The sequence below is a fragment of the Xiphophorus hellerii genome, chromosome 18 (genome assembly GCF_003331165.1).
Source record: "Xiphophorus hellerii strain 12219 chromosome 18, Xiphophorus_hellerii-4.1, whole genome shotgun sequence".
NCBI classification, from domain to species: domain Eukaryota; kingdom Metazoa; phylum Chordata; class Actinopteri; order Cyprinodontiformes; family Poeciliidae; genus Xiphophorus; species Xiphophorus hellerii.
Window position 1 is genome coordinate 9436093 of NC_045689.1, and position 26079 is coordinate 9462171.

At 37.1% G+C, this 26079-nt stretch overlaps 2 protein-coding genes across 15 annotated transcripts in view; both read right to left on the bottom strand.

Annotated features, from left to right (window-relative positions):
- Positions 1-8848, bottom strand: part of nbeab (neurobeachin b) — a 219835-nt gene extending 210987 nt beyond the window's left edge. For 5 of the 9 annotated variants that reach the window (XM_032590860.1, XM_032590859.1, XM_032590856.1 and 2 more), the window contains exon 1: positions 8211-8837. In XM_032590860.1, coding sequence (XP_032446751.1) covers positions 8211-8486 — 276 coding nt within the window. In that variant the 5' untranslated portion in view covers positions 8487-8837. Of the gene's footprint in view, positions 1-8210 lie in introns of all 9 variants that reach the window. The other 4 variants (XM_032590852.1, XM_032590851.1, XM_032590857.1 and 1 more) reach the window with 3 other exon arrangements.
- stard13b (StAR related lipid transfer domain containing 13b) overlaps positions 1-26079 on the bottom strand; it is an 89281-nt gene that overhangs the window by 8552 nt on the left and 54650 nt on the right. For 3 of the 6 annotated variants that reach the window (XM_032590861.1, XM_032590863.1, XM_032590862.1), the window contains 13 exons: positions 22478-22549; positions 21297-21378; positions 18840-18903; positions 16236-17596; positions 15972-16142; positions 15547-15706; positions 14310-14508; positions 14000-14213; positions 13459-13573; positions 13132-13353; positions 12403-12620; positions 12126-12302; positions 11147-11999 (listed from right to left, as the gene is read on the bottom strand). In XM_032590861.1, coding sequence (XP_032446752.1) covers positions 11882-11999; positions 12126-12302; positions 12403-12620; positions 13132-13353; positions 13459-13573; positions 14000-14213; positions 14310-14508; positions 15547-15706; positions 15972-16142; positions 16236-17596; positions 18840-18903; positions 21297-21378; positions 22478-22549 — 3173 coding nt within the window. In that variant the 3' untranslated portion in view covers positions 11147-11881. Of the gene's footprint in view, positions 1-2376; positions 2387-11146; positions 12000-12125; positions 12303-12402; positions 12621-13131; positions 13354-13458; positions 13574-13999; positions 14214-14309; positions 14509-15546; positions 15707-15971; positions 16143-16235; positions 17597-18839; positions 18904-21296; positions 21379-22477; positions 22550-24076; positions 24180-25707; positions 25953-26079 lie in introns of those variants that run through there. The other 3 variants (XR_004342864.1, XM_032590864.1, XM_032590865.1) reach the window with 3 other exon arrangements.

Genomic DNA, 26079 nt, shown 5'->3' on the forward strand with positions numbered 1-26079 from the left:
GTGTAGTCTTTGCATGATTTGTATTTTGAACAGGCTTATTTGTTCACGTCATTTTGAAGACTGCCAGTTAAGGATGATGGGGATACATTTTTTATCCACATCCCTCACATGTCCTTTTTCTTTTGGTTTTCTACACAGACTGCACAGATGGCTCTCTGTAAGAAACCATCTGGCAAATATATTTAACCATTTGTTTATTTCAAGACGAACTCATCGAGTAGACAGAACACAGTGTCTGTGTATTTGAAATCAAAAAACGGATGTTTACTTCAGTTGATAAGATTCTTTAGATGAGATAAAGGTAAGTCCTTCGCTCTGCAGTTGAAAATATATTTGATAAGCATTGTATATTACTACAAATTAAAGACAAGCAAAAAGATGGATTTTCTGTATTAAACTTCAATAATGGAAAAATGAGCAGATGTTAAGTGACTAATAAAAATAAGTGTCCTGGTGGAATGTGTCAAGGGAGATGGGACATATAAACGGTGTCTTCATTTATCAAGCTGATATCTCAGTATTAATTGTAATCCCCAACTCTTAATAACTCTTCATTATCTCCCTCCTATTTCAGCTACATTAAGTATTAAAGCCTTCAATATCAGCAAGGAATAGAAACATCCCAGATATGCTGCAGCAAATAAATTTGAGAATTTATGCTTAATTCTAAACACTAAAGCCCTCACTTGATTTCAATAGGTAACCGAAACAGGATGAACTCGGACGTCCTTTAACATCCACTGACAAAACACATGCAGGCAAAGAAGGAATAGCATGTAAAAACTGCAGGGACTGAAGTGTAAATGAAAACATATTCAAAGTAGAATCATGCTATCAACAATGCCTGCTTTGTCAGGAATAATACAGAAATCTGTATTCACAGCACACATCATTAACTGCCTAGTGGTTCATGTGGCAGAGAGAAGGATAAATCTGTCACTTCCTTTAATATGGACCTCATGCCTCACGGTGCACCAGTTGACTTGGCTTTCTTCTTTTGCGTGTGTTCTGACACAGGAAGAACAAATGTTCTGCCTTTTTTGCTGAGAATCCACTATGAAAGTGATGCCATGTAGCAGAGCAGCATGATCGCATTTTTGCACACAACGAACAAAATTACATTTTCCATTTTGTAAATAAATCCTAAAGCCTATTGCTGCTCCTTTGCTATTTCATGTCCAAGTATAACACATTGCATCCAATATTTCATAAAGAACAAAGTTTGCAACCTTAAACATTAATTTTGAACCCCCAAAATACTTTCCATTTAAAACTATTGTGATTAAATTCCAGTCTTTTTTACAGACAAACAATTTGCTGAAATGTTCTCTTGTGTGCTCTATTGGCTTTTCAGAAATATAATGACTTGCTGGGTCTTCTAGACTGGAGAGGATACAAGCAGGCGAAATCATGACACAAAAGAATGTGTCAAGTATTTTACGTTCAACCATTTAAAGCACAATAAATAAGTAAAATCCTTTCTGCTGGCTTTTCACTGACACACTGCACCAACCTTGAGCAATAACAAGGCAAATATACATAAAAATTTGCCATTTTAATGATCCAGTGGATAAATCAGAAAGAGCTCAAAATTAATGCATCAACCATTTCAAGTAGATCTCTCTATAAACATTTCTGATTCGTGTTTTCTCCCTCCCTCCAAAAAAGTGGAGTAACTGAGAAGAGAACACTGTTATCCTAAAAACAGTACATACTATAAAAGAAATTTACTTTCATATCTAAATTTTCATTTGACAAAAACAATCACTACAACATTCAATATATTTTTTTGGCAAAAAATATGAATCTTATAGTTTCCCCATATTTTACATTTACCTTTTTTCAGTCAATTATAAAATTCACACATTTACTAAACACAAGTAAAAAAGGAACTGTTTATATTTCTATAAACATACTGTTATCGTGACACAGCCAGAGATGTTATCTACACCAGCGGTGATGCTGTCAGACTGTCTTTGCTTGCGTTCAATCTCTACAGTGATGGAAACACCCTGCTGCAGTGCTGTCTGTCTGCTGCATAAAGCAATATAAATTAGGTTTGCATGATCTAAGATGTAGCTCATCTCCATAGAAATGAGCATAGAGGGCTTCACCTCTGTGGGGAGGCCCTACATACACATGGTATGTATAGGCTTAGGTTTAGCCAAATTCTATTTACACTGCCAAATTATACCAGTCGACCATATTATTAACAATTTTCTAAATAATCTTGCATATTTTTGTTGACAGGTTTAGTGTTTCTCCTCCCCAACCCACAATCAGCTTTAATTTAACACATTTTGGATGTTATTTTTTTTTATTTAAAAAATAATAATAACAATAATAATAATAATTCAAAGTTCAAAAACAAACAACAAAAAAAACACTTTCATCACTTTTTGGGTATTTTTCTGACCACTTCTAATTACATCCATTTAAAAACCATTATACTTAGCCATTTGAAATAAATAATTATCAGACATTAACTATAGATTATTAAAAATACTCGTAAACCTTTTTTTGTTGTTTGTTTTGTGAAATATCAAAAGTTGTAATTTCGTTGCTTTTTTGCATCTGGTCAGCTAGAATACAAATCAAAATGACACAAAGGCATTTGTATGTGATGAATTACACTAGCCGTTTAAAGTTAGTGAATTTGATATTAGATTAAGTTTAGATTTATCAGATTATTTGTATTCACAAAGACCAGAGTTGCCCATGAATAGCTGAAGTCCAAGAATGCTAGAGACCGCCTCAAAAAATCTCTATAACTGCCTATTTTCATACATTATACACAGAAATTGCAGCAGTCTTCCACATTTCCACTCCTGGGTGTTTTCTTTAAAAAACTGTGTAATGTCTCAAAAGGAGCTTTGATAAGTCAAGCATACTTTTGCACAAATTTCTGTTGAAAAGACTCCCATATGCTCCAACTATTAGGTATCCTTTAAATTCAAAACATCAAGCAGAAAGATAAAAAATGTAATTCTCACTGTTATCTTTAAGTCAATCTATATTATTACCATCTCTTTCAGCAAGACTGTTCACATATTTCATCATTCTGAGCTTCAGCACATTTCTATCAAGAAACAAAAAAAAAGTCCTAACCCATAAAGTTCCCACAACCAGGAGCTAGTTGTTCTCTTAGCAACATTCCCCCACTGAGCTGGGAGATGCTCCCTGGGATGAGCCATGACACTAATTTAGGCAGCAGCCAAATAATATACTATTGGCATCTCTCTGGGGTAGGAACGCATGAGTGAGCAGAACGAATGAGAATAGCAAGAGAGGAGCGAGACCAAAGGGAGAAACAAAGATAACAGACTTACAGCTTTTGCAAAGTCATCTGACCTCACTCTTCGGCATTTCCTAAAGGCACTAATGGTTATCCTTAAATCAAAAGATTATGTACCCAAAAGCTCTATTTTTGCCGATGTAATCAGACAATTTATCTACACTTCAATATAACTAATATATCTGAGCTTTGAAACTCAAGGTAAACTTTATTAAACTACTGACAACAACCTAATAAATTGCATAGCATATGAGCATTGGGATCAACATGCATTTTGCCGTTTTTCATTTAATCTGAATTAAAGAACATTTAGATAAAACTACTACTGAAATGAACTTGATCTTGGATGTTCAAAGAGACACAGAATATTTGCAGACAGGGCAAAACATGAAAAGTGCAATCCCTTACCTCGTCCTTGACTGAGGACAAGGAAATGCATTACCGGCATGTTGCTGAGTCAATTGACAGCTGAATGAAATTACTTTTAAAACAAACAAATTTGCACAGCGTCAGAATTTCAATTTTCTCTCAAATCCTAAGAAGATTATCATGAAGTAGATCAGAGGAAAGGAAAATGTGATTGGGGGGAAACCGAATGACTTCAAACTGAATAAACTCAACTGAGGAAGCACAGTGTTTGCATATCGTACACCTCCCCCCTTCCAATGTAAATGTTCTGAATGGGAAAGAATAAAAAGACTCAACGAGTAAAGAATTTATAGATGTACACACTGCTATTCCTAACTAATGTAAAATCCAACTCATTATTTAGGGCATGTAGCATGAACCAACTACACCAGGTGGTACAATGACAACATCGAAACGACACTCAATTGTTCCATGTAGGTACATCATAATCTTTTATTAACCTGTTCTACACAGGGGGATGAATGCAAAGGGCTACAGCATATCAACAAGACATGAGGCTCGGGTTTTCAATTAATGAAACATCTATTTAATTGCTTGATGTAATGTGTCTCAAAGTTGCAAGAACATGCCAAGCAGAACCACGCTGCTGCCAAGCTCAGCGGCGTGGTTCATGTCACAGCCAACTGTGTCCCCTTAGCCCTATCGGAAAGGCCAAAACATGGCCAAACGGAGAAACGTAAGACAGTGGAGATCACAAATACAGCCTCTGGCATAATCCAAAACAGTGCCCATTAGAAAGGGGAATTCAGAAGAAAAACTTGTATTTATAAAACTGTAAAAGAACATATTGACCCGATATTGATCAGAGTGTGTAACTGACTCAGGAGGAGCAGAGTGCAAATCATAGCTTATAGCCACTCGAACGCATATAGCAACAAGCCTTCCATGGGATCGCCATGCTATTTATCTAATATGCATAGACTCGATCGATCTCAGCTGGAACACATCCAATATAGTGGTTAACATGTAACCGCATGGAATATAATCAGAGAAAGCTATTTCAATTCCACAAACGATTACAGCCATTTTTGAAGTAATTTACTATGACCTTAAATCATAAGCACAATTGCAAGTATTGCATCAAAACATCAAAAAATATACATAAAAGCTGCAGACAGAACAGCACAAATACATAGAAAGACTTAACTTGTGCCTCCATCGATAAAAATGGAATAAAAATTCATACCAACTCTTAATATAAATTACTTTTCAAGAAGCTGTATTATAAATAAAATGCCACAATAAATAAAAACAACTCTTTCTATGATTAACATTTGCAACTTCTGTGTCTTTTAATGAGATGGTTTATTTGTTAAATAAAACATCAAATTATCCTACTTGTGGTATGCACACATCCTTTCAAAAACATTTATATAGACTAAATGCTTTACTTGATATGAATGAATTCCACTCACAAATTTCAACATAATTTTTGCAACATAATTTGTGGTTGTTTGTACTTGAGAAAATGCTCAAGACGCGAACTCATGGGAAATCTTAACGACTTTAGTTTTGACATGGACGTTTGTTTATTCATAGCTTTTTTATTTTTTTTCATGTTTTACATTGAAACTAAAACACTGGCAGTGAAGCAAAATAGCCTACAGATGCAGTGTGATAATTCAAAGATGACAGTAGAATCTTGAATAGTTATGTCTTGGTTGATATTAAAAAGCTAAATGACTTGACATAATGTTAAAATAAACACCATATTATATAAGACGATCACAGAAAATGGTGAGTAAAGGCTAAACAGTCTTAAAAGTCCAATCTTACCAAAGTGGATCTTTGTATAAGAATGAAATTGACTTTGAACATGATGATTCAGGATCCCTGGTGTGAATCATAACATAACAACAAGTTTAAAAGACAATTATCTTCAATATGCATTCTTATCCTGCAAATAAATATTAACTTTCTACTTCTATGCACCTTTGTGAAAAAAAATATCAATATTTCAACAGTACATGTTCAAATCAAGATCCTCATAACATTCCTAGATGGATCTTAAATAAATTACTTCATTATCCTACAAACTGCATGTTATGAATTACAGAATACATAAATCTCGGAATCTTCAGACAAATTTGCAATTTGATCTCAATTTATAGGCAAAAAAAAACACATATATTCTCAAAGTATTCAACAAAATTGTCTTTGCATCCCAGCTTTTTTGAGGATATATGTCTGATGCAGAAATTCTGATGTAATTTAGATAAAAAGGTAGATAAAATACCAACTATAATCTGGTATTAAAGTTATTGCACTAAATCTTTCATTGCTTGAACTGAGGTCAATCTTTTCTTACCAGACATAATCTAATTGCACTGGTATCTACAAATGAAAGACAACTGAGCTTCCACACTCTCTTAATTAAACCTGTCATTTAAAAGTTTCAAACTGGTTTGATAGAAAACTTTTAATAATAAAGTTTGAATAGATCGCTCCAGTGCTAAAATCTAGTGTTGTATTGAAGAGTGAGGACAAAGGGCTTTAAAAAAAGCATCAATCACAAAGTAAATTCATCAAGCAGAAAATTATGAAAAATGAATGTGCAATCATGTCATGGCCGTCAGGTTGGAGTAAGAAGAAAATCAGAATTATCATACAACAGAGTGTGATTTTTTTTTAAAAAACAGCACAGCAAAGTGAGAAGGGGCAAGGTGTCAGTGACTCTAGTTCCTGCAGTATAGCTCTCATGTCTGAACATGCCAAGGGCTACAATTTGTTCTGCTCCACAAAGTGGGTCTCTGTTGAGCTAGAACAGGTTGTAATTAATCTCTAGTGTGCTAACAAGGAGAGGCCAACTATTGCAAACAGACTGTAGAGCTGCTGCAGATGGTCAAAGCACAAGCTGGAAACTGGTTTTAGTTTTTAATTTAATGTTAAATAAAGAATAAAATGACTTCAGTATAAAAGTTTCAGATTTTAATCCATCATAATCCAATTTGGTGTCAAAAAGCTGTATTATGAGAAATTGTATTAATAATTGTACTCTGATGTACATACCATAGAGAAGAGGGGCTTACGTTATAAGTGACAAAAATCGATGATTTAAAAAGTTAACAGTTCCAAACCCACTCAAATTTTCCAGCACACTCTTCTTCCGGTTTTAAGTGATTATAATAAAATTCTAGAGAAAGTCCCAGATTGATTGGTGATTTTTCTATGTGATCCACAGAGTAAACTGTTTGCTTTCCACTGCCAGTCAGCTGTCTGAAAGAAGGCATCCAACCACCGGCTGATCGTTTCCATGCCACGCCATATCTTGCTCGAATTACGTTCAAGTAAAAGAAGCCCCAACTAATTACTGTACACACTGTACTGCACATGGACAAGATGTCCAGCAGGCTGATATTAGCAAGTAAAAAATCCAAAATCCATGTTATATGAACATTTTCTAAAAAACTGAGTTTTGGGGTTTTCATTAGCTGTGAGTGAGAAGAATCAATTTTAACATGAATAAATGCTGGAAATACCTTACTTTGGTTGTGTACGAGTTTCACTTTTTAAATTGAATTACTAAGATAAATTACCTTTTCAACAAGAAGACATTTACTGAGACACACATCTATGATTACCTGGCTTAAAAACTTTGCTTCCTCCCAGAAATAACAAAATTTGGCTTCTTCTTCTTATAAATGTTTGTAGGTCTTTAAAAAAAAACAGATGTTGTAGTGTAGAAACGAAGGGAGAGCCAGCTATCACTCTTGAGTTAACGCTGTCTGGAGCAGATAGCCTGACTAACCAGTCAATATCAGCTTGTTAGACTTATGCTTAGTTAAAGAGGAAACTTAAAAAAAAAGATTCATTGTAATTATTGCACAAGATTCTGTGCAAATAACTACTGGAAACTACAACCATATTTAGGTCTCAAAATAAATAAATAAATAAAAATAGATAACAGTAGTTTAGCTAAATTGATTACAATGTTCTATTAAGGTTGTGTTGCTTGCATTTTAAATAAATGTCATTTCCTATTACACATTTTTACCCTAGGTTATTGTACCCCAAGAATTTCATACCAGCCTCTGCCTATCACAAGTGTTACAGCAGTTATGGACTTGCCTGATCTGGAGTGCTATGACAATCATATCTTGATCACTCAATATGCTTTTGTCACAACCAGAAGCAGCAGATGAATCTCCTTAATATATCAACAACATTGAAATCTTAAGTGACCACTGGATTTAAACTCCTCGCTGAAACAAGTGCTCGTAAATTCCTGGACTTTTCTAAAGTTAAAAACTTCAGAAATTACTTTGCTATATTCAGTTTTCCTCCAACAGGCTACCGTTTAAATGAATGACTGTAACATTCACGTTGAAGATTCTCTCGAAAATGTCAAGCCATTTGTACTGCAAACAATTCCTTATTTTCACAGGCTATGTGTCAAAATGATATGCAATAATATGTGAACATTGCTTTCAGAAATAATTCCAGGTGTGGATTTGAGCGATAAGGAGATAATGTGCAGGGCACTTACCAGATTGAGCACCGTCTCCACAATATCCCGGTTAGAAACCTCGCCGACCTGGATGAGTCCAATCAGAACAGCAAATTTCATCTTGATATTCCGGATGGGAACCGCAGGGTTGATCATGCCTGCCGGGAGGACCACTGAACCTGAGCCGGACATCATCATTGGCTTCCCGGTGGCAACAGCGGGGACCGCAGCTCCGCGATGCCCGTGACCTGGAGCAGGCTGACGGTCCGAGAGCGACAGCGAGCCCGGCATTGCCACCGGTTTCTCGCTTGTCATTTCCACGCCAACCCTGAGGTTTTAATGAAACACTGATAAAGGCTCTCCCCCGTCTCTTCGTGTTGTGTTTAATTACTGATTAAGAGCGTTAGGAAGAAGAAGAAGAAAAAAAAAGAGAAAGACACTTGAGAAGCAAGGAGAAAACAGGAGCAAAACCGCAAAAGAAGCCTCTTTCTGTTGGGAGAAATCCACTCTGGAGAGTTCGGCTAAGGGAGTGTGTTGTTGGTACCAGCAGGTTAAGCAAGCTGACTGACCTGCGCTGTGAACACAAAGCTGAGTGCGTGCGTGTAGGGGTGTGCGTGTGTGTGTGTGCGGATCTTTTGGATGCGCTTCTCCTCTCTGCAGCCGCTGTCACCACCATGTTGCCGCCCCCTGGCTGCGGTTCCTCTTTTTGTTGCTACATGGAGCACGTCCTGGTGGCTTCAAGCTTATTGAAGTTTCTAGTAATAGACCAAAGAAAAAAATATTTTATATTACTATAAATGTAATTTTCTAAATATTTAGACTTGTTTTATTGGGAATTTAAATCAGACAGTTCAAGTTTTATCTTGAACTGCCTCCTGACAAAACTAAATGGTAGCCAAAGCGTACCTGACGCAGGTGCACATAATGACACCACATCTTCCAACGTTTTAAAGGGCATTCCCAGTGTATTTACAAACTTATCAATGACCACCTAAAGAAGTTAATTGTAAATGGCATTGGATCCTGTGTATGTTTTTTAATGGTTACTTTAAAAATCAAAACGATGCAATATATTTTACAGTTGTAAAGGTTTATAAAATTATGACTTAAATTCTTTGAACTGCAAGCCACATTAAGCTATATTTGAGAAAATTTGAATAAAAAACAAAACATTTTGTTGGTTGTGATTAACAAAGGCTGTTTTTTAAAATAAATAGTGACTTTCAAATATATTTGTAGCCATTAAGCTTTTTAATATTTTGTCACCCAACTCAGATTTTTACACCTGATGGGTGGATGTCTTCTCCTCCAGACTCACCATGACACTTTTGGCTGAATAATGCTTTCAGCTGTGGAAGTAGTTGGACGTCCATGACTCTGTAGATCTGCAGTTGTGCCGTACTCTTCGTATTTTGGGTTGATGGATTGAACAGTGCTTCATCAGATCGTCAAAGTTTGGGATGCTATTTTGTAACCTAAACCCTATTTAGCTTTTTCTCTTTATTCCTGAGAATAAAGAAGTTCACCAGTAAACTTCCTAAAGGGCTTATAAGGACAGTTGGGTGTATAATCAGAATAAACTACATACAGGTGGACTCTATTTAAAATGGAGATGACTTCATAGCACTGAATTTCATTTTGGGACACCAGAAAAAGGGAGGCACTACACAAAACCAAAACATAATTTTAAAAAAAAGGATCTGATTTATTCAGCTAATGCACTGTGAGGAACCTGCTTTAACATTTTTAGCAGTTTGCGGTAAAGCAGTTTGTCTTTTAGATCAGACCACACAGGGCAGCCTTCACTTTCCTCATGCATCAGTACATCTTGGGCAGTTCACCTCTATTCCTTCCTTCGACCTTTTTTGAGACATATGACATCTGCACATCTGGAATACCCCTCAAGAGTTGCAGTAATGGACATATCCTGACCCAGTTGTCTAGCCATCACAATTTGGTCCTTGTCAAATTGTTGTTGTTGCTTTTCTTGCTGGAACCTATCAGTTTTGAGAAAAAAATGCCAGCTTTCTGCCTAATATATCCTGCCCACACAGAGTCATACATAAGAGATAAATTATCCCTCTCTTAGTTTTGAATTTTTTTTTTTCAATTTCAGGTTTTTATTAAACTGATTTTTGATTTTAAGTTTAGCTTCAAACAATGATTTCAATGTTTGAAGCCAAACTTAACTTTATATTAAAGTAATCCAGTGCATCACGTCCTGATTAACAAACCCATTAAGTATCACTTTGTCTTTATTCTATCAGTAGCTCATTCAACCCACCTACTAAGTTGTGGATTGCAAATATTTAGAATAGGGGACAGAAAATAAAGGTTTGTTACATGTAATCTGTTTTTATTATTCAAAAAAAATGTGCTAAAGCTGAAAGTATTTAATTTTAAAAGGCATGTTTACTTCTCTATTGAATATTGAGATTTTTTTCCCTAGTCTTACTTCAATACTGTAAGATATAAAAGGTATAGTCACAACAGCTAAATTATTCAGTACATTTTGGATCACTTTAAAATCAAACTAAATGTCTCTGATACCTCCCAGTGGATGTGTTCTCCTCAAATGTCCAGTAGAGGTCCCTCTAACTCCAGAGCTGAGATAATTTCTGCAGTTTTACAAAAGTTCTTGTGCTTGAATTCGTTTTCGTTTTTTTTTTTCTTTCAATCTTTCATAATATATAGTTATCTTACTGATTGCAGAAATGCTGTCAGCAGAACTTCTATTGTCTCCAGCATACCATTCAATGCATTCACAGGTCTACAGAATGAACAAACCTCACCTTTGATTCTGTGATCAAGCGTTGGGAATCAAAGGTGAGGAGTGAACACCTCCAGCACAGTTTGGTGTCAACATATTTTTGGAGAATTTCTACTTTTCCCTTCAGGGTGAGCTGCTGTCAAGTACCAACTATGATTTATTTCTTGATACAATGGTAAGATTTGGAAACAATCTGCAAAAAAAATCTTATAATAAAGATATTTTTATTTTAGAAAATAACAAACAAACAAAAACAAACACAAGACTGTGTCTTGTACCTGACTGTATGAGCCAGTACCATATAGCAGGTATGATCAAGTCAAACCTTCAGTCATTTTTTCCACAACTATTGGAGGTCAAAGTTACATAAAATTACACATATTTAAAAATGTCATTACATGACCAAAGTAAAACCAGCTTACAATCTTGTACCATGTGTATTAAAAGAAGTCTGACCATGTAAGAATCAGTATATGAAATTAACATATGTACTATTTTCCTGCTCTCATATGTACACAATGTACAATTTGTTCTTAATTACAAAATATTCACTCACAAATATACAAACACTTGGGTTTATATAATTATATTATTTAAATCTGTACTGATTAACTAATGCTTCTCAGAAGCATTTAAGAGCTTGAATGTCCTGGACATTGTAAATAATATCAATACATACATTCACAACAGAAGCTAAATAAAATTATAAAGTGAAGGACATTGGCAATTTAATTAATTTCCCAAATGAATTATGCTCAGCACCTAAAATTATCCTCCTTTGCCCATGTGCAAGTTGAAAGGCTTGAAACTGTTTTCAGAGCTCTTTCACAAAACAAACTGTGCTTTTGTTCAGGGGCACTGTCTGTGCAATTCATGTGAGCCGTTTAGCAATGACTCAACAGCTCAGTCCTGATCTCAAAGCGTAACAGACATAACAGTTTCAGATTTTGGTTTCTGGTCCATCTGTGATCAGCGGCTGAAAGGAGTTGCGGATCCGGGCAGCTTCTGCAGCGCAAAGATGACCAAATGCTTTGTTGTACCAATCTGGAGTCCTTCCCCTGAAATCAAAACCATATTCTTAATACCACACGTTAAATAACAACACACGGCAAATGCATTCATTTTGTGATTTACATTTAGATTTAAATGCCTGAAAATCTAAAACAAATTATTTTTAGGTTTACTTTAAGTCAACTCTGCAGATGTGAGTTAGTCTTGACTTTCCAGAGCCACACGGTTCCAGTAGGTAGGTTGACTCCAGGATCATAGCTCGAACTCCTTCTGTAGCAGAGGAGTCCTCATGCTCTATTGATACAGAAACCAATGAGCAAGCACCCTTGGGCAAGTCTGTCCTCCAAGACCTTTGCAAAAAAAGAGAAGAAAACACAAAATCAAATTTTATAGCCTATTAGAATTAAAAGATGACGTGTTGTTTATTTATTTTTTTTAGCTGTTGCTAACCTGAGAACTACAAAGTCCCTACTGGGATGAGGAGGCATGCGGCTGAGGACATACTGAAACACCTCAGTTTGTTTATCCAGTGTCTCACACACTTTCCACTGAAGCAAGTCCATGTCCCACAGGTGGCGCTCCCGCAGTACGCGGTTTAACACAACAGATGGTGGCGCTTCCACTTCTACAGATACTCGCCAACGTCTTAAAGGATTTCCATCCCCCACCTGCCAGAAAAGCACAAACATGAATATTTAATTCATTTTAAATATTTTGTTAAAGCAATCACTAAATTGTGGTTTGGTGATATATAATTGAATACAAACAAATGTTGGGTGATGAATTTGCTGTTTGACAATTCAAATTTTGTTGTCAAACACTGCCCTTTCATCCCTTCCAACTTCCATTTGGTACCGAAAAATAAAGTTATTTTCTAAAATCAACAGATTACACCAGTTTATGACACAAATGTACATAGAAATAACTCTAAGCAACATCCTGCTGCATATATTTGACAGAGAGCTAAAACCATTTTATTTTCAATTTTTTTATGCAGTACACTATAGAAAGTTACGTTAAATCACTAGTTGCCAAATTGGGCATGAAATGTTCCCCTGCGGCAGACGACTTTGTTTTATGACCAAAAATATGGAATGTGAAAAACTTCAAAAGCAGGAAATGCAGTAGGGGCAAAATTACCAGCAGATTAAGATCAAAAACAGAAAAAAGACCACCAACCTTTTTGTAGTACAGCTCTGTGTTATCTGGACTGCTGCATGACACCCAATATTTGGACTTTTCTCTGGCCTCTTTAAGGAAAATTTGTAGTCTCCCTTCCAAATGTGTTTGATATGTTCCATCCTCCTCCTCCAGCTGTCTGCACAGCTCATCGATTGTCGGTGCATGTAATTCGGCCTCCACGTAAGAATTGCGCGACTGAGTAACCATCTCATGAGGGATCTAATGGGTAAACCAAATTACAGGTCAGACTAGATCCAAATGAATACAGGAGAGGGTGTTGCACCCAGGGATGAAATATTTTCAATTTTCAATTACTGGCTCTACCTCAAAGAGATGATTGCACTCCATGATCATATGAGCGAGGCCCTGAGTCGCAGCTAAGTTTTCATTCAGATCCTTCTGGTCCGGCCTGCCTGTGGCATACTTTTTCTGCATGGCCCTAGAGAGAATGGGAAAAAAATGTTCAATCCTAACAGAACAGAGTTCAGTACAACATCCTAAATAAATAAAGTATAAGCCCTTTTCTCCCCCTGTTGAAACGTCTTTGGTCCTTTTAAAGAAATTTTAATGTGATATATTTACTTTGTTTGTACACAGCTTGAGCTTCTAAAACAGCAAGCATAAAAAGGGTCATAACCTCAGTAAACTGGCACTGAGAGAGTAATCTAATGTACCCCTAAGGGCTGAGTAAGCTCCGTAGCACACTTCAAGCCATGGTTTATGGAGTCATAGTGAAGATAATTACACAGAAGTTAATGAAACGCGGGCAAACTAAGCTCATTATACACTTTTTTTTTTTTTTTGCAGAGGAGCTGAAAGGAGAGACATTAAATTAGATGCAATGCAATAATCCAAGAGAAATTACTTTGGTGATAGATTGTCCTTCCTCATTATATTGAGGTGAAACAGAGAAGGGGCTAGGCACACTGCAATGTTCATGGGTGTCATCTGATTTTCCTCCACGGAAGAAGTGACATCGCTCAGAAAACAGAGGAGCGTCTGCAGCACCTCTCGGTTTTCATCCGGCATCAACATTATGGCTGCTTGGACAGCTTGTAACCTTTGATCCTTTGGCACATCTGCACACATAAAATACAACATTTTACATTTGTTGTTGGACAACAAAGAAGGAGATTTAAAAAAATATCACCAATAAAAGAGAATGTTATGCTTACACTGGTAAATGTGGAGGAATGTCTCCCCTAGCTTGCTGGTGAGCAAAGGTTCAGGTAGATCCCTGAAAAATTGCTTCACCATGTCAGCCACATCATAGGCGGACTGATCTTCATAATTCACATTATCTGGAGAGCTTTCATTCATCTGCCTTAAAGCATGAATTCGGGACTTCACCCCAGACTTTCGAAACAGACCCACCTGGAAGACAAACAGAAATCCTTTAGCACAGAGGCACTTTCAGTGCATGGAATTCATTCACAGCATTGTATCAAATTACCTCTCAACACATTAGAATACTGTAAAAATATTTACTTATTTGGTAATTAAACCCAAAAACAAAAACTGTCTACTAAGATTCGAAAACAAAAAATACATGAAACAAAATTATCCCCACGGAGACATTATGTGGTGGCTGTGTTATGGTTACACAATCATATAAGCCAAAAAACACAACAGAAAAGTTCACAGAGTGCTGTACTCAGGAATACCAATGGAAATTAGAATTAAGGAACAAACAGAGGAAGAAAAGCGCTCATACAGAACATAGACAACTGCATTGTGAAGTACAACCCCTTTGTGGGTTTTAGGGATTTTGCAGTTGGAGCGCTTCAAGAGCCACGACAAACAGATGTATTGTGGACATGAGTTACAGCTGTCACATTCCTAGTAATAAGCCATTCCTGTAGTAGGAACGTCAAAAGCATCAAAACTGAGTCAAAAAGAAAAAAGGTCTGGACATTTCAAAGTCCTTCTTTTACATAAAGGAAATTTTGCCTTTGAATCCAATTTAGTTAAAGTCCAGTGTGAAGTTTTCACACTCAATGATGGTTTGAGGAGACATGTCCTCTGCTGCTCTCAGCAGAGTGTGTCCTCTCAAATTCTAAGTTTTGTGGTCATCCATCAGAAACTTACTGACTATAGTAGCACTACAATTGTTTGGCTAAATAACTTTCCTAAACCTCATAGAGTATCTAGGCAGTACAGTCATGAAAATAATAAGGGACCAAAAAACTAACAATGGAGACAAGATGGATGCCGCTATTAAGGCAACCTTGACTTCTTTACCACCACAGCAAAGCCACAGGCTGATTGCAAGCATGTGAAACGGCACTGATGCTGAAGTTCATCCAAAATGACCCCCAATCAAGCTTCGAGTCCATTTGCCGTACAGTACACGAACTTATAGATTCTCCTATAGATAAAGAACATACATCTTAACGTTGGGAGGTTACTGACCTGGTCAAGACACTGACTTCTCAGGTATCTCAAAGCCTGCTGGAGGCCAAGCGGCAGGGGCTGACCGGCGCGCTGCACATTCACTATGAGTGGCACTCCGAACACATTCTTGTCCTTATAGTCTGGTACCTTCATTCTCTTCATAAATTTTGGTACAGACCTAGAAACATTAATGAATGTTATTAATGAATAATCTTTAAAAACATGCATAAAAAAGAAAATATAAAGTTACTCAACAACAGCCAGTAATAAAGGAAGGTCATTTCAACGATTTTTTCCAAGCCAACCAAATTTCTTTACACAACAAAACAAAACACATTTAAAAAGACTTGATAAAATACAGGTTAATTAATTTTTTAAAAAGTCTTTCTGATCGTTAAGACAGAGCATTATTGTTGCCTGTGTGTTGTTTTAATAACACTTACCAAGTCCACCCATGCTTGTTAGACATGGAATATTTTTCCATGATTGCTGTAAGACGCAAGAGAGAAAACTTCTGTAACAAACTCAGCTGGCCTGCTGACTGGTTTGTAATTTGCAGGGATGCCATTGAGTGACTGAGACGATTGGATATCTGGAAGCTGGGCCATCGTAACCTAATGCCAAAGCAGAAAAAAAGTTTGTTTTTGTTCATAACATGTTATTATACATTGGTACAGCCTGATTAAGCACACTGTCATGAATCCTACCTGTTAGGTCTGGTGAGTGAAGCACCAACTCCAGAGTCTCTCCGTTCCCTGAATCTGGTAGATTCGGTCTCAGCTAATGATACTTTGTCTCTGTCTCCATCACCAGGAGTAGTCTGGCTTTCGGTGACAGAGTTTTCCTCAAAATCTAAAGTGATCTGACTAGAGGACTGCAGCCGTACCGTATCTTCTTTTTCCCTATCCACCTGCATCACCCCCTCTCCTCCAGGTAGGACATTTTTTGACCAGTGGTCCACTATCTGCTGCAGACCATTTACATGTAGCAGTATATCATCCAGGTGAGGGAAAAGGTCTTCTTTCTCCAAGTCTATTAAGTCTCCAGTACTGGCGTACAAGTGTGAACCAGGAACATTATCATAGACACTGATTCGGCTTCCTCTGGAGCAGCATTGTGTAACAGGTCTGGATTCCTTTCTGCATGAAATTAGTGTGGAGTCCAGGTGCATGCTTCCTGTATGCCAGTTGATGGCTCCATTGGTTGGGGACAGACTTTCTATGGATAGCGCTTTGGGAAAGGTTCCTGGCTTATGGTCTTTGGGAATGTGGACCACTAGATCTTCATAGGAGCAGAATTCATTTCTGCGGTTGTGTTCTGCTACTTTGTTCATTTGGTTGCCTGAGAAAATGTCTAAGTCCTCTAGATACATCCCACTGCGCTTGTGGTCAGCACGGTGAGGCTTTCGTTCTTTCAGACTTGGTGTGCTGACAGTGCTGCCACTGGAATGACTGCTACCCTCACTGCCGGACTGTGGTGACAGTATTCTGCCTGACGGAAGTTCTGGAGCTCCAGCATCACCATTTATGATCTCGACACAACGCAGCGTCTTCAGTGCCTGAGCCTCCTGCTGCATGACAGGAGAGCTAATGACCAAAGTCTTCCGATCCCTCACTGACGTTCCTTTAGATCTCAGGGTTTCCATGCGCTTCAGGAAGTCTTTGGCACGGGTGCGGCTAAACTTGCCTTGCTTGTCAGGGATAGAGTGATAGTGGGAAAATTCTTTGGGGATGTGAGGCATTGTGAGAGATGTAGAGTCTGGCATCGTTGCAGAATCGGAGCAGGTGCGATTAGAGCAGTCAGAGTCTTCGGTGCTAAGGCCCCTTCGACCACTGCCACCGCTGCTTTCACTGTGCAATGATGAGACCTCAGGCTCACTGAGATCCGTCAGAACACTCTCCCTGCTGGTCGTACTGTGGAGAGGCAAGCCGTCTTTAGATGTTTGGCCTCTTTCGTGCGTTCTAAGCAGACAGTCGATATCCTGTAATCTGGACCAACGTTTGCTGCTCCACTCAAAGGTCCATTTGTCACTGATGGCGAAGAGGTCTTCTTCATCCGAGTCTTCACTCTAGAGATAATATTCAATTGCATATTTAATGAGAGATGTAGAAGAAAACTGTCTAATTCTTCAGTGCAACTTTGTTTTTTCCAACAATATTTAGCCTAAGCCAGTGGTTCCCAAACCTGGTCCACATACCCCTGCTCTGCATATTTTAGGTGTTTTCTTGCTTCTAAACAGCTTAATTAAATTAATATGTGATTAACAGGCAGGGCAGGGTACTTAACGACCAGGTCTGAGAACCAATAGTCTAAGAAACCCTAACTGGTGAATCACATTCTAATGGCTTTGTAAATTTCCAGATGGCTTCCAACATTTTAAATAAACGTCAAAAGCTTGAAAGGATCCATATGAAAGTCTTGCTCTTTCACAGTCTGAGCAAACCGCAGCCATGTCTCAGCATATTTCATAAAAGAAAAAGAGTAGAGGAAAGTTGTTCTCTTGGATTCTTTTGAGCTTTTGATGTCTAACTAAAATGTTGGAAGCCATTTGGAAATTTTCAAAGTCATTAAGCATCTACATTCACACACACATAGACTACTTTGCCAAAAACTGTTGAAAATGCTGACTTCATAATAATTTAGTCTGTTTTGAAACTTGAAACCAACGGGAACTGCTTTCTCTCACATCTGCTGTGAAACTTCCTCTGCTGCTAATATAAACAATTATTGATCGCTGGAAAAAATGTTTGTAATACAGTTCATAAATCTTTTATATTACAGTGCTTAAAGATCAATCACAATCACCTAAAATCTGTGTTGGCAAATTAAATTTTAGAAAAACTATTTAGAAACGATGTCATTGTATAGTTAGAAGAAATAGCTTTTACTTGCAAAATAAAACATTTATAGCTTTTCACATCTACACCAGGTTTCAATTAAATAATTTACTGTTCATAATATTATACATTCAACAAATGTTAATCTGAGTGATCAAGTCACTGTAAATATACTATGGCAAAAATATTTAATAATGTACATTACTTTCTGCTTAAATAAGAAAACATGATAAACTATGATACCATGTAAAGTAGATGAAAGAACAACAAATTTCTGTTTAAAGTAAGAAGGAAACCTGGTCACTCTGACTACAATATGATATTAAAAAAAAATTAATTTTTTTACAAAGTCAAAAAAAAACCACTGGTTGTATGGTATTTTTCAAACAGTAGCTATTATTGTAGAGTCATACCAAGAAACTCTTTGCAGTTAACTAAACAACATGTTAATAAACAATCAGGAGTTACACTCACCTTCTTCTTTGGAAGATTCACATCAAGCTTCATAGAGGCACACTTGTTGAGTGTGTTAAGCCGCCTGAAAGAAAAGATGGAAACTGAACTGAACAAGCAGCCAAAGCATGACAATAACTCTCGAATGAATGTACCAAAAATAGATTTCCATTCAGTTCTGAGAGCTGTTTGAATGTTAATCTGATCAGGCTCCTCTCTGGACGCACAACCAGACCCCTTAGGGAAATGGACCTGGTCAATATAATAATATCCGTAATCTAATAAACGTTAGTAATTGCCAGCTATTTGGTTCTCTTTCTGTTGAGTCTGAGTTGAGATGTTGGTGGCTCGAAGGGCAGCATGGAGTATTTTGATTTTCAAATTTAGATAAAAAAATGTCAAACCCTACGGACTCACGCAAAGATGACATCACTAAATGTGGTGTTGAATCATTCTTTGAAACCATCCTGTACATTATATGCATAATATTGGTTTTTTTTTGTTCGTTTGTTTAACAGACTTCACACAAAAACTTTGTTCCCTAAAAATTATAGCATAGTTAATAATTCCTCTTTTACAAAGGTCACATAGAGACAGATGAAACTGATGTTCACAATATGTGAATTAAATCATAGGTCAGGGCTCAGAGCATGTTTTCTTTGTTCAGTTAAGGAAAGCTTGTCTGTGTTGCAAATACAATATACTTTGCTTTGCAAAAGTATCAACACACACTTGAACAATAATGTCTTTTTTAAAAGATGGATTGAGCAGCGCTCTCTGAGATGTTCAAAGATTCTTATTTTGTGTTATAACGTCACCCTGCCCTGTGCTTCTCCGCAACCCTATATGTTTTTTGTTTCTCTTCATGATCCAACCTCACATCACATTTTCCCTAAAATTCAAATAAAACACATCAAGGTTTGTTGCTTTAATGTGAGAAAATCTGGAGAGATTCCAGATGTATACATTCTTTTGTGAAATACTGGAAATCACAGCACAAACGCTTTTTATGGATCAACCAAAGAAAATGGGAAAATACACATAACAGATGAGCTGACTCATTGCAGAAAAAAGTAACAAATTTGTGGAAAGATAATCAGGGGTTGACTGTTCCAGATTCTTTTTCAAGCACGCTGTTATGGAGGCTCTAACTGCACTCCAAAGCTGTAGATGATAGGGGTTATTAAAACAAGACTTTCCCATCATTGTTACTGAAGATAGCAGCATACGGAACTAAAGAGAGGATTTCCAAGCAGGGGGGCCCTTTATTCCACACGCCTAAAGAGCTTTAAATGTGGTCGCTAAAATAAGAGGGTACTTAGCTGGAGATCAGAGGCTGCACTAGCATGTATGAAATATCTATCTGTTCAATTAAAGGAATGCATGGTATGCAGGGTGGCATTTATTTTTGCTCTGGGACTGTGGTGGCATCACTGACTAAAGGCCTATTCTTACGTTACCATAGCGATGGTGGAAAGTCACGGGCAAAATCACACTGGAGGTGGAACTGTTTCCAATTGTTTCCTATTCATCCCGTGGCTAGTTTGGAATGCAGATGAGTTGCTTTAGGGTTGTTTAGAGTCACGATATGTTGAGTGGTGCGAGGCACCACTAATGTCTCTTCTGGTTCCCTCTTTGGATCGTTTCCATAGTTACTGTAGTTGCTTAAGTGTTGTTTTCATTTTTACTTGGGGCGGGGGGGACCTACATGGGCTCTAAAACGAAATGTGGAGGCAACTGTCGATGGTACAATTATTTTATTCTTCATAAAAAATCATTAACCCAGAAGGGAAAAAAACCCATTAAGTTACTGTAATGTGTTTGAGAAGTGATTGGTCTTGACTCGGTCTTGGACCCTAAAGGTCTTGGTCTTATCTCGGTCTCGATACACTCTGGCCTTGGTTTTGTCTTGGTCTGGGTTAGGTGGTTTTGACTACAACACTACTTACAGGACCATGTCCGTCTGAAGATTAAATCCTATTAAAAACCTGTTGAGTGATTTGAAGAAAAGAGTGTATAACAGAAACATAACCCTGGACTGTGGACAATGTAGAGATTGTGAGACACAGAACGGTCAAAGATCACTTTTTCTGTTTGCTCCATTCTTGTAAACTGTTATGGGAGAAGACGAATAGCTGTTCTGTTGGCAATGGGGAGTTGAATAAAATAATTTAAAGTAAGGGTACCAGTAATTTTGCCATAAAAACAATAAGTTCTTAACATAGAAACATTATTTTTCTCTATTGAATAAATATCTTGGAAGTAAAAGTATTTTGGTTCTCAATTTTGAATGCTGCTTCAGTCACATACTCCTTAAGTTTAAAGTTTAAACTAGTTTAAAGTAGTTTAAAGGATTCTACACATCTTTACCAGGGAGAACCAAAAACTATGAGCAACTCTGCATAGATTCTTCTACAGATCCATAATTATATCTTCTTCCACTAACTCTCATTTTATTTAGTGACTCATTTCACTTACTTGCACAGAGTTTCCACCAGATCTTTGTCCAGAAAGTCATGATCTCTTTTCACAGGCGTGATGTCAATTGGAAACTGTGAATCTAAAGGGGGAAAAAAAACAGAAAACATGTGAGTGCAAAAATCCAGAGTGAGTGGTATTCTTAACATTCCACTTTCTACAAGTCTTGTTTAACACAAAGGAAAATTTGAAGTGTCTGGAAACCACAATATTCATTACAGTGGTAAAATGGAGCCATGAAACTTTCTGTAATTTGAATGAAAACAGACAGAATTAGCCCAAATAACAGAGCTCGCACTTGTGTGGGCATTGCGACTTGCTCTCGGTATGAGCTTCATGTTACATAACTTAAGAGACTGAATCTATCGTTTCACTAAATTCATGTGAAGTTAGTCTCTTCTCATGGAAAACAGAAGCTACAATGAGCAGCTATGGCTCGACGAGGCTCTGCCTGTTCAAAAGGGCAGGGATTCAAATATATCAAGGGCTTTAAAATATGAAAAAACTTAATAATGGATTTATTTATTAATAAGGTTTTTAACACATAACATCAGCATGAAGAATTCTGCATTTTGACAAGATTATCAGTTCCCTCTTTAAAAGTTTTTTTTTAACTTTTCCATAAGCTGTCAGGAGAAAAAGATGTATAGCACTACTGCACATCAAAAGTCTGGCCTCAACACAGAGATCTGTGGGAGTAAAGCCCCTTAAAGCTCTGATAAAACCAATTTCTTCCTATGACTTCAGGCGTCAAGCACAGCAGACATGTTTATAAAGTACTTATTGGATGGAAGAGATTAGATTTTTAAAAGTATCTGATATTCTGTTTGTGTTGTGGTGTCTGCAGATCTGCTCGGGGCTCCAGCTTGAAGGCTTCTTGAGAACAGCACATGCAAGATGTACAGGGTTCTGTGATCAGTGTTTGAGAAAGACCAGATGACACGGCACAACTATTTACTTCAAAATAGTTTAAGTAAATACTTCAACTATTTTGAAGTAGTTGAAAATGGGAAACAAATATTCCCATTTTACATTAGATCCAAAATAAAAAATGAAACTTTTGGTTCATTGCAGAACTGGGTTATCCATGTGCAACTTCATTAATCCCTAGCTTTCAACAAACAATTCTCCCCCCTGTCATGATGAATGTGTGTAGGAGTTTCAGTGAGTGCTTTCATTACCTTCAAAGAGCTGAGCATACTGGGGAAATCCTGCTGCCCGCAGCCAGTCACACGCCTCTTTTGCCTCAATTTCTGCAAGGCAACAACAGAGATGAAAAGTGAAAATAAACCACATTCATTGAGATCATTTTCAATTTAAACAAAACCACCAAAGCATTCATCAAAACAGCAAAAAAAAGAAGAAAGAAAAATCCCTTGGCACCTTTTTCATATAGAGGCAGGTGTGGAAGCACCAAATGGATTCCTCTTTATATGCAAAATAGGAACTAAAAGTACTAACTCCTTAAAGAGAACTTCCATTAACGTGGCAACTTTTTGTAAGACAGCACTTACAGAGTGTTACAAGTGTTGCTCCTAAAAATGAGCAGAAAAAAATATGATGTTTTAAAAACACAAAACATCCGTCATACCATTCCTATGGATTAAATTTGTTATAAGACGAGAGAACACACATCTTAAAACAAGACTTTCTCTTCAGCACAAAACTTTTTCTTCAGCACATCTATAAATTGGCTAAGGGATAGATTTTGAAAATGTTTATATGTGATTTCATATACCTCAGATTAACAGATTACAAAAACTAAGTTCTGTGTGCAAATTACAAAAATGCTCATGGCAACATGGCAAATCTGTTAATAACAACAAAACAACTTTTTTTGTTTTGGAAGATTTTTTCCCTACTGTTGAAAAAACATTCACCTAAAGGATAGATTTATTACTGAAAGATGCAAAACAACTTAAAATGATTGTCAGTGCTCTCCAGCTCCAAGCTAAGAAATGCCTGAAAAAGTGGTGATCCTGTTCTCTGGATCATAAATTACCTCTGGTGACCTGCAGAGTGAAACTATCAGTGCCACTGATGGTCTGAAAAGGAAAAAGACTGTTGACACCTTTCCATTAATGCTAATAGAGGTGGGGGACTATTACCGCCTACGTGAGAAATGATACCTGACACATCAGTGCTACAACCCACAATAAACTACATTAGGAACCGAGGCAATAATAATGTTTCTTATTTAAAAGAGAATGACTAAAAATACAATATATGAATATATTTTGTTCAGATCAGCAGTAATGTTTAGAATGAAAATCGCCACAGTTTAAAAAAAATTCTGTTCTGGTGTAATTTCTCAAGCAAGTGACTTCATCTCAATTAATTTATCAAGCAAATATGATTATTTTATGTCATCACAGAGCAGAAAGTCAGAGGAAGATCTTTGGCTCTTTAACTGTAATATAATCATAAAGTCAGGCTACCACTATCAATGGAGTCAGAAAGACAACAACAACAAAAAAACTATGAGTTGACTAAACTTACCAGAACCAATCTTTAAAACAATATCGTGTCCAAATGAGTCTTTGTACAGATGTTTTTTTTTTTTTTATGTTTTAAAGAACATGAACAACTTTGCTCTTGACTAAGAGCAAACTACACATAGATTCATCTTCAGCTAAACACATAGCTAAAAGGGAATCACTAAAGCAAATCCGAAATCTCAGCTCCAAATTGTGACCGGCACACAGCAGCTGCAACATGCACCGCAGTCATTCATCCTACAGTTCCACATAATTACAGAAAATTATCTCTGTGTAACTCACCTGTGCTGCTTTGCTTCCAGATGATGAAAAAATTCAAAGAAAACTGACTTTGTCTGGTTTCAGGACTGACCAACAACTGAATAAATATTAACAGCTCCCTCTGTCCTTGGATGTCTACTGTTTACCCCTGAACCAGGAGATAAGTCAACATGTGTTTGCTGCCAGGAGCCACTCTGCTGTGTTCCCACCTGTGTCAGCACAAGCTAAAGCCTTTGTGTTCTGCTAGACCTCCCTCCCAGGTGAATAATATAGGCTCTTTATTATTCAACTGCTATGCATAGTGAGAGTGTTGTCAGGCCCTTCTGTGTCCCAGGACCTCAGGTTGGACCACTGAGAAACAGTAACAGGATCTGGGAATCCCTCTGTTTTGCATTCTGTAACATGATAGTGAGACATTCTGTCCTCTCATCCTCTCTCCAAGGAAATCTCTCATGGATAAAAGACTGGGGTGGGCATCGCGCCAAAGAATGAGAACTTGTGTTTGCTCTTCACAACCTAAAGCTTTAAAGCTGTCTATGGTATAGAATTACAATTTCACAAAGAAGTAAAACTCAGTTTGGCTGCCACACAATGGAGCAAAATGTCAAAAGTTGCGTGCGGCTGAAGCACCTATGGAACGGATGTCATTGTCTACTCTATAAAGAATACTTGTTATATAATTCACATTGTGGACATAGCTTGTATCAGCTCTAGGTCAACTTGTCCAGTCAAAGGTTCATGACCTCTTTTCGTACCTACATGTTGGTACCTTGTTCCTTTCTATTTCCTGTAAACAAACCATTCCATATCCATGTAGTTAAACTATTGCCATCTGTTTCTTTAGTCATGTATTTCCAATGAATTTGGAAATATATAGTCATAAAATACTTAGATTTTATACTAAGTTCTTAAAGCTTAGAATCACTCTCTATTCCCATTTGCTTTGATTCTGATCCTTATTGGGGCCTGATGAAAAAATAACTTTTTTTGCTTTACAACTTTCTTACAATAAACTATGAGTAGAATATATATTCCCAAAGTTGGCATGAACTGACTCATGGTTGATACAAAGTCAATCTGTCAAAATTCAACCATTACTTATCTGTTAAAATGTAAAATTTCTAAGCATTATTTCATTCAGTTGTATACTATCTGAAAACTTTGTGTTACATTGTTTGTGTTTCTAATGCTCATTTTTAACCCCTCCGCTGTATAAAATATGACAGATTAGGACCTGATAAAATCAATAGATAGATAATAGATATTATTTGCTGGATTTAAATAGCCATTAATTAAAGTACTCAATAGAATATAGAAAAGTACTTGAGCTCATGGTAGACAGAAACACGTCCATCTAAAGCTACAAAAGTACACAATGGCAAAGTGGTGAAATGATCAGCACAGATCACAGATGGTGAGAAGAGCCAGAGTTAGCACTTTTTTTAAAACCTTAATTACATTCTACTTTATGTCTAAATGACAGATCACAAATCATACAATTTAATAAGCAAGCCCTACTTTTTAAAACCCTTTTGAAAACAAACTAACAAAAAAACCCCAAAAAACAAAACAAGATCACATCCATTGTTTAAGAACCCTTGAATCAGCTGACATGGTGGTTTCCTGTCAGTGAAAAATAGTTGCGTACTCACGGGATATTTTCATCATAGAGCCAGAATAGCTTCTACATCCATCAAGAGTTACGAGTGTCTCCAAACATGTCACAGCATCTTCATTCCCACGCTGAGCCACATTCCTTTTCACTGTCTGAACACAACTGGCAGTTTGAAGTCAGATCCACAGCTCCTTACTCTTTCCATTTCTCTCTCTATCTACCCCCCAAACCACCATGTGCCTGTCCCAACACTGAATCTATCCTTTAACCCACCCACTTTACTGTGGCAGGCTCCCACTCACTCAACCCCCCTCTTCCTCATGTACTCCTTGTGCCAAACCCTCCTACCCAGCTCTGCCCACAACAACTCCTTCATATACAAGTCAGCACATTTTTGGAAAAGATTGGA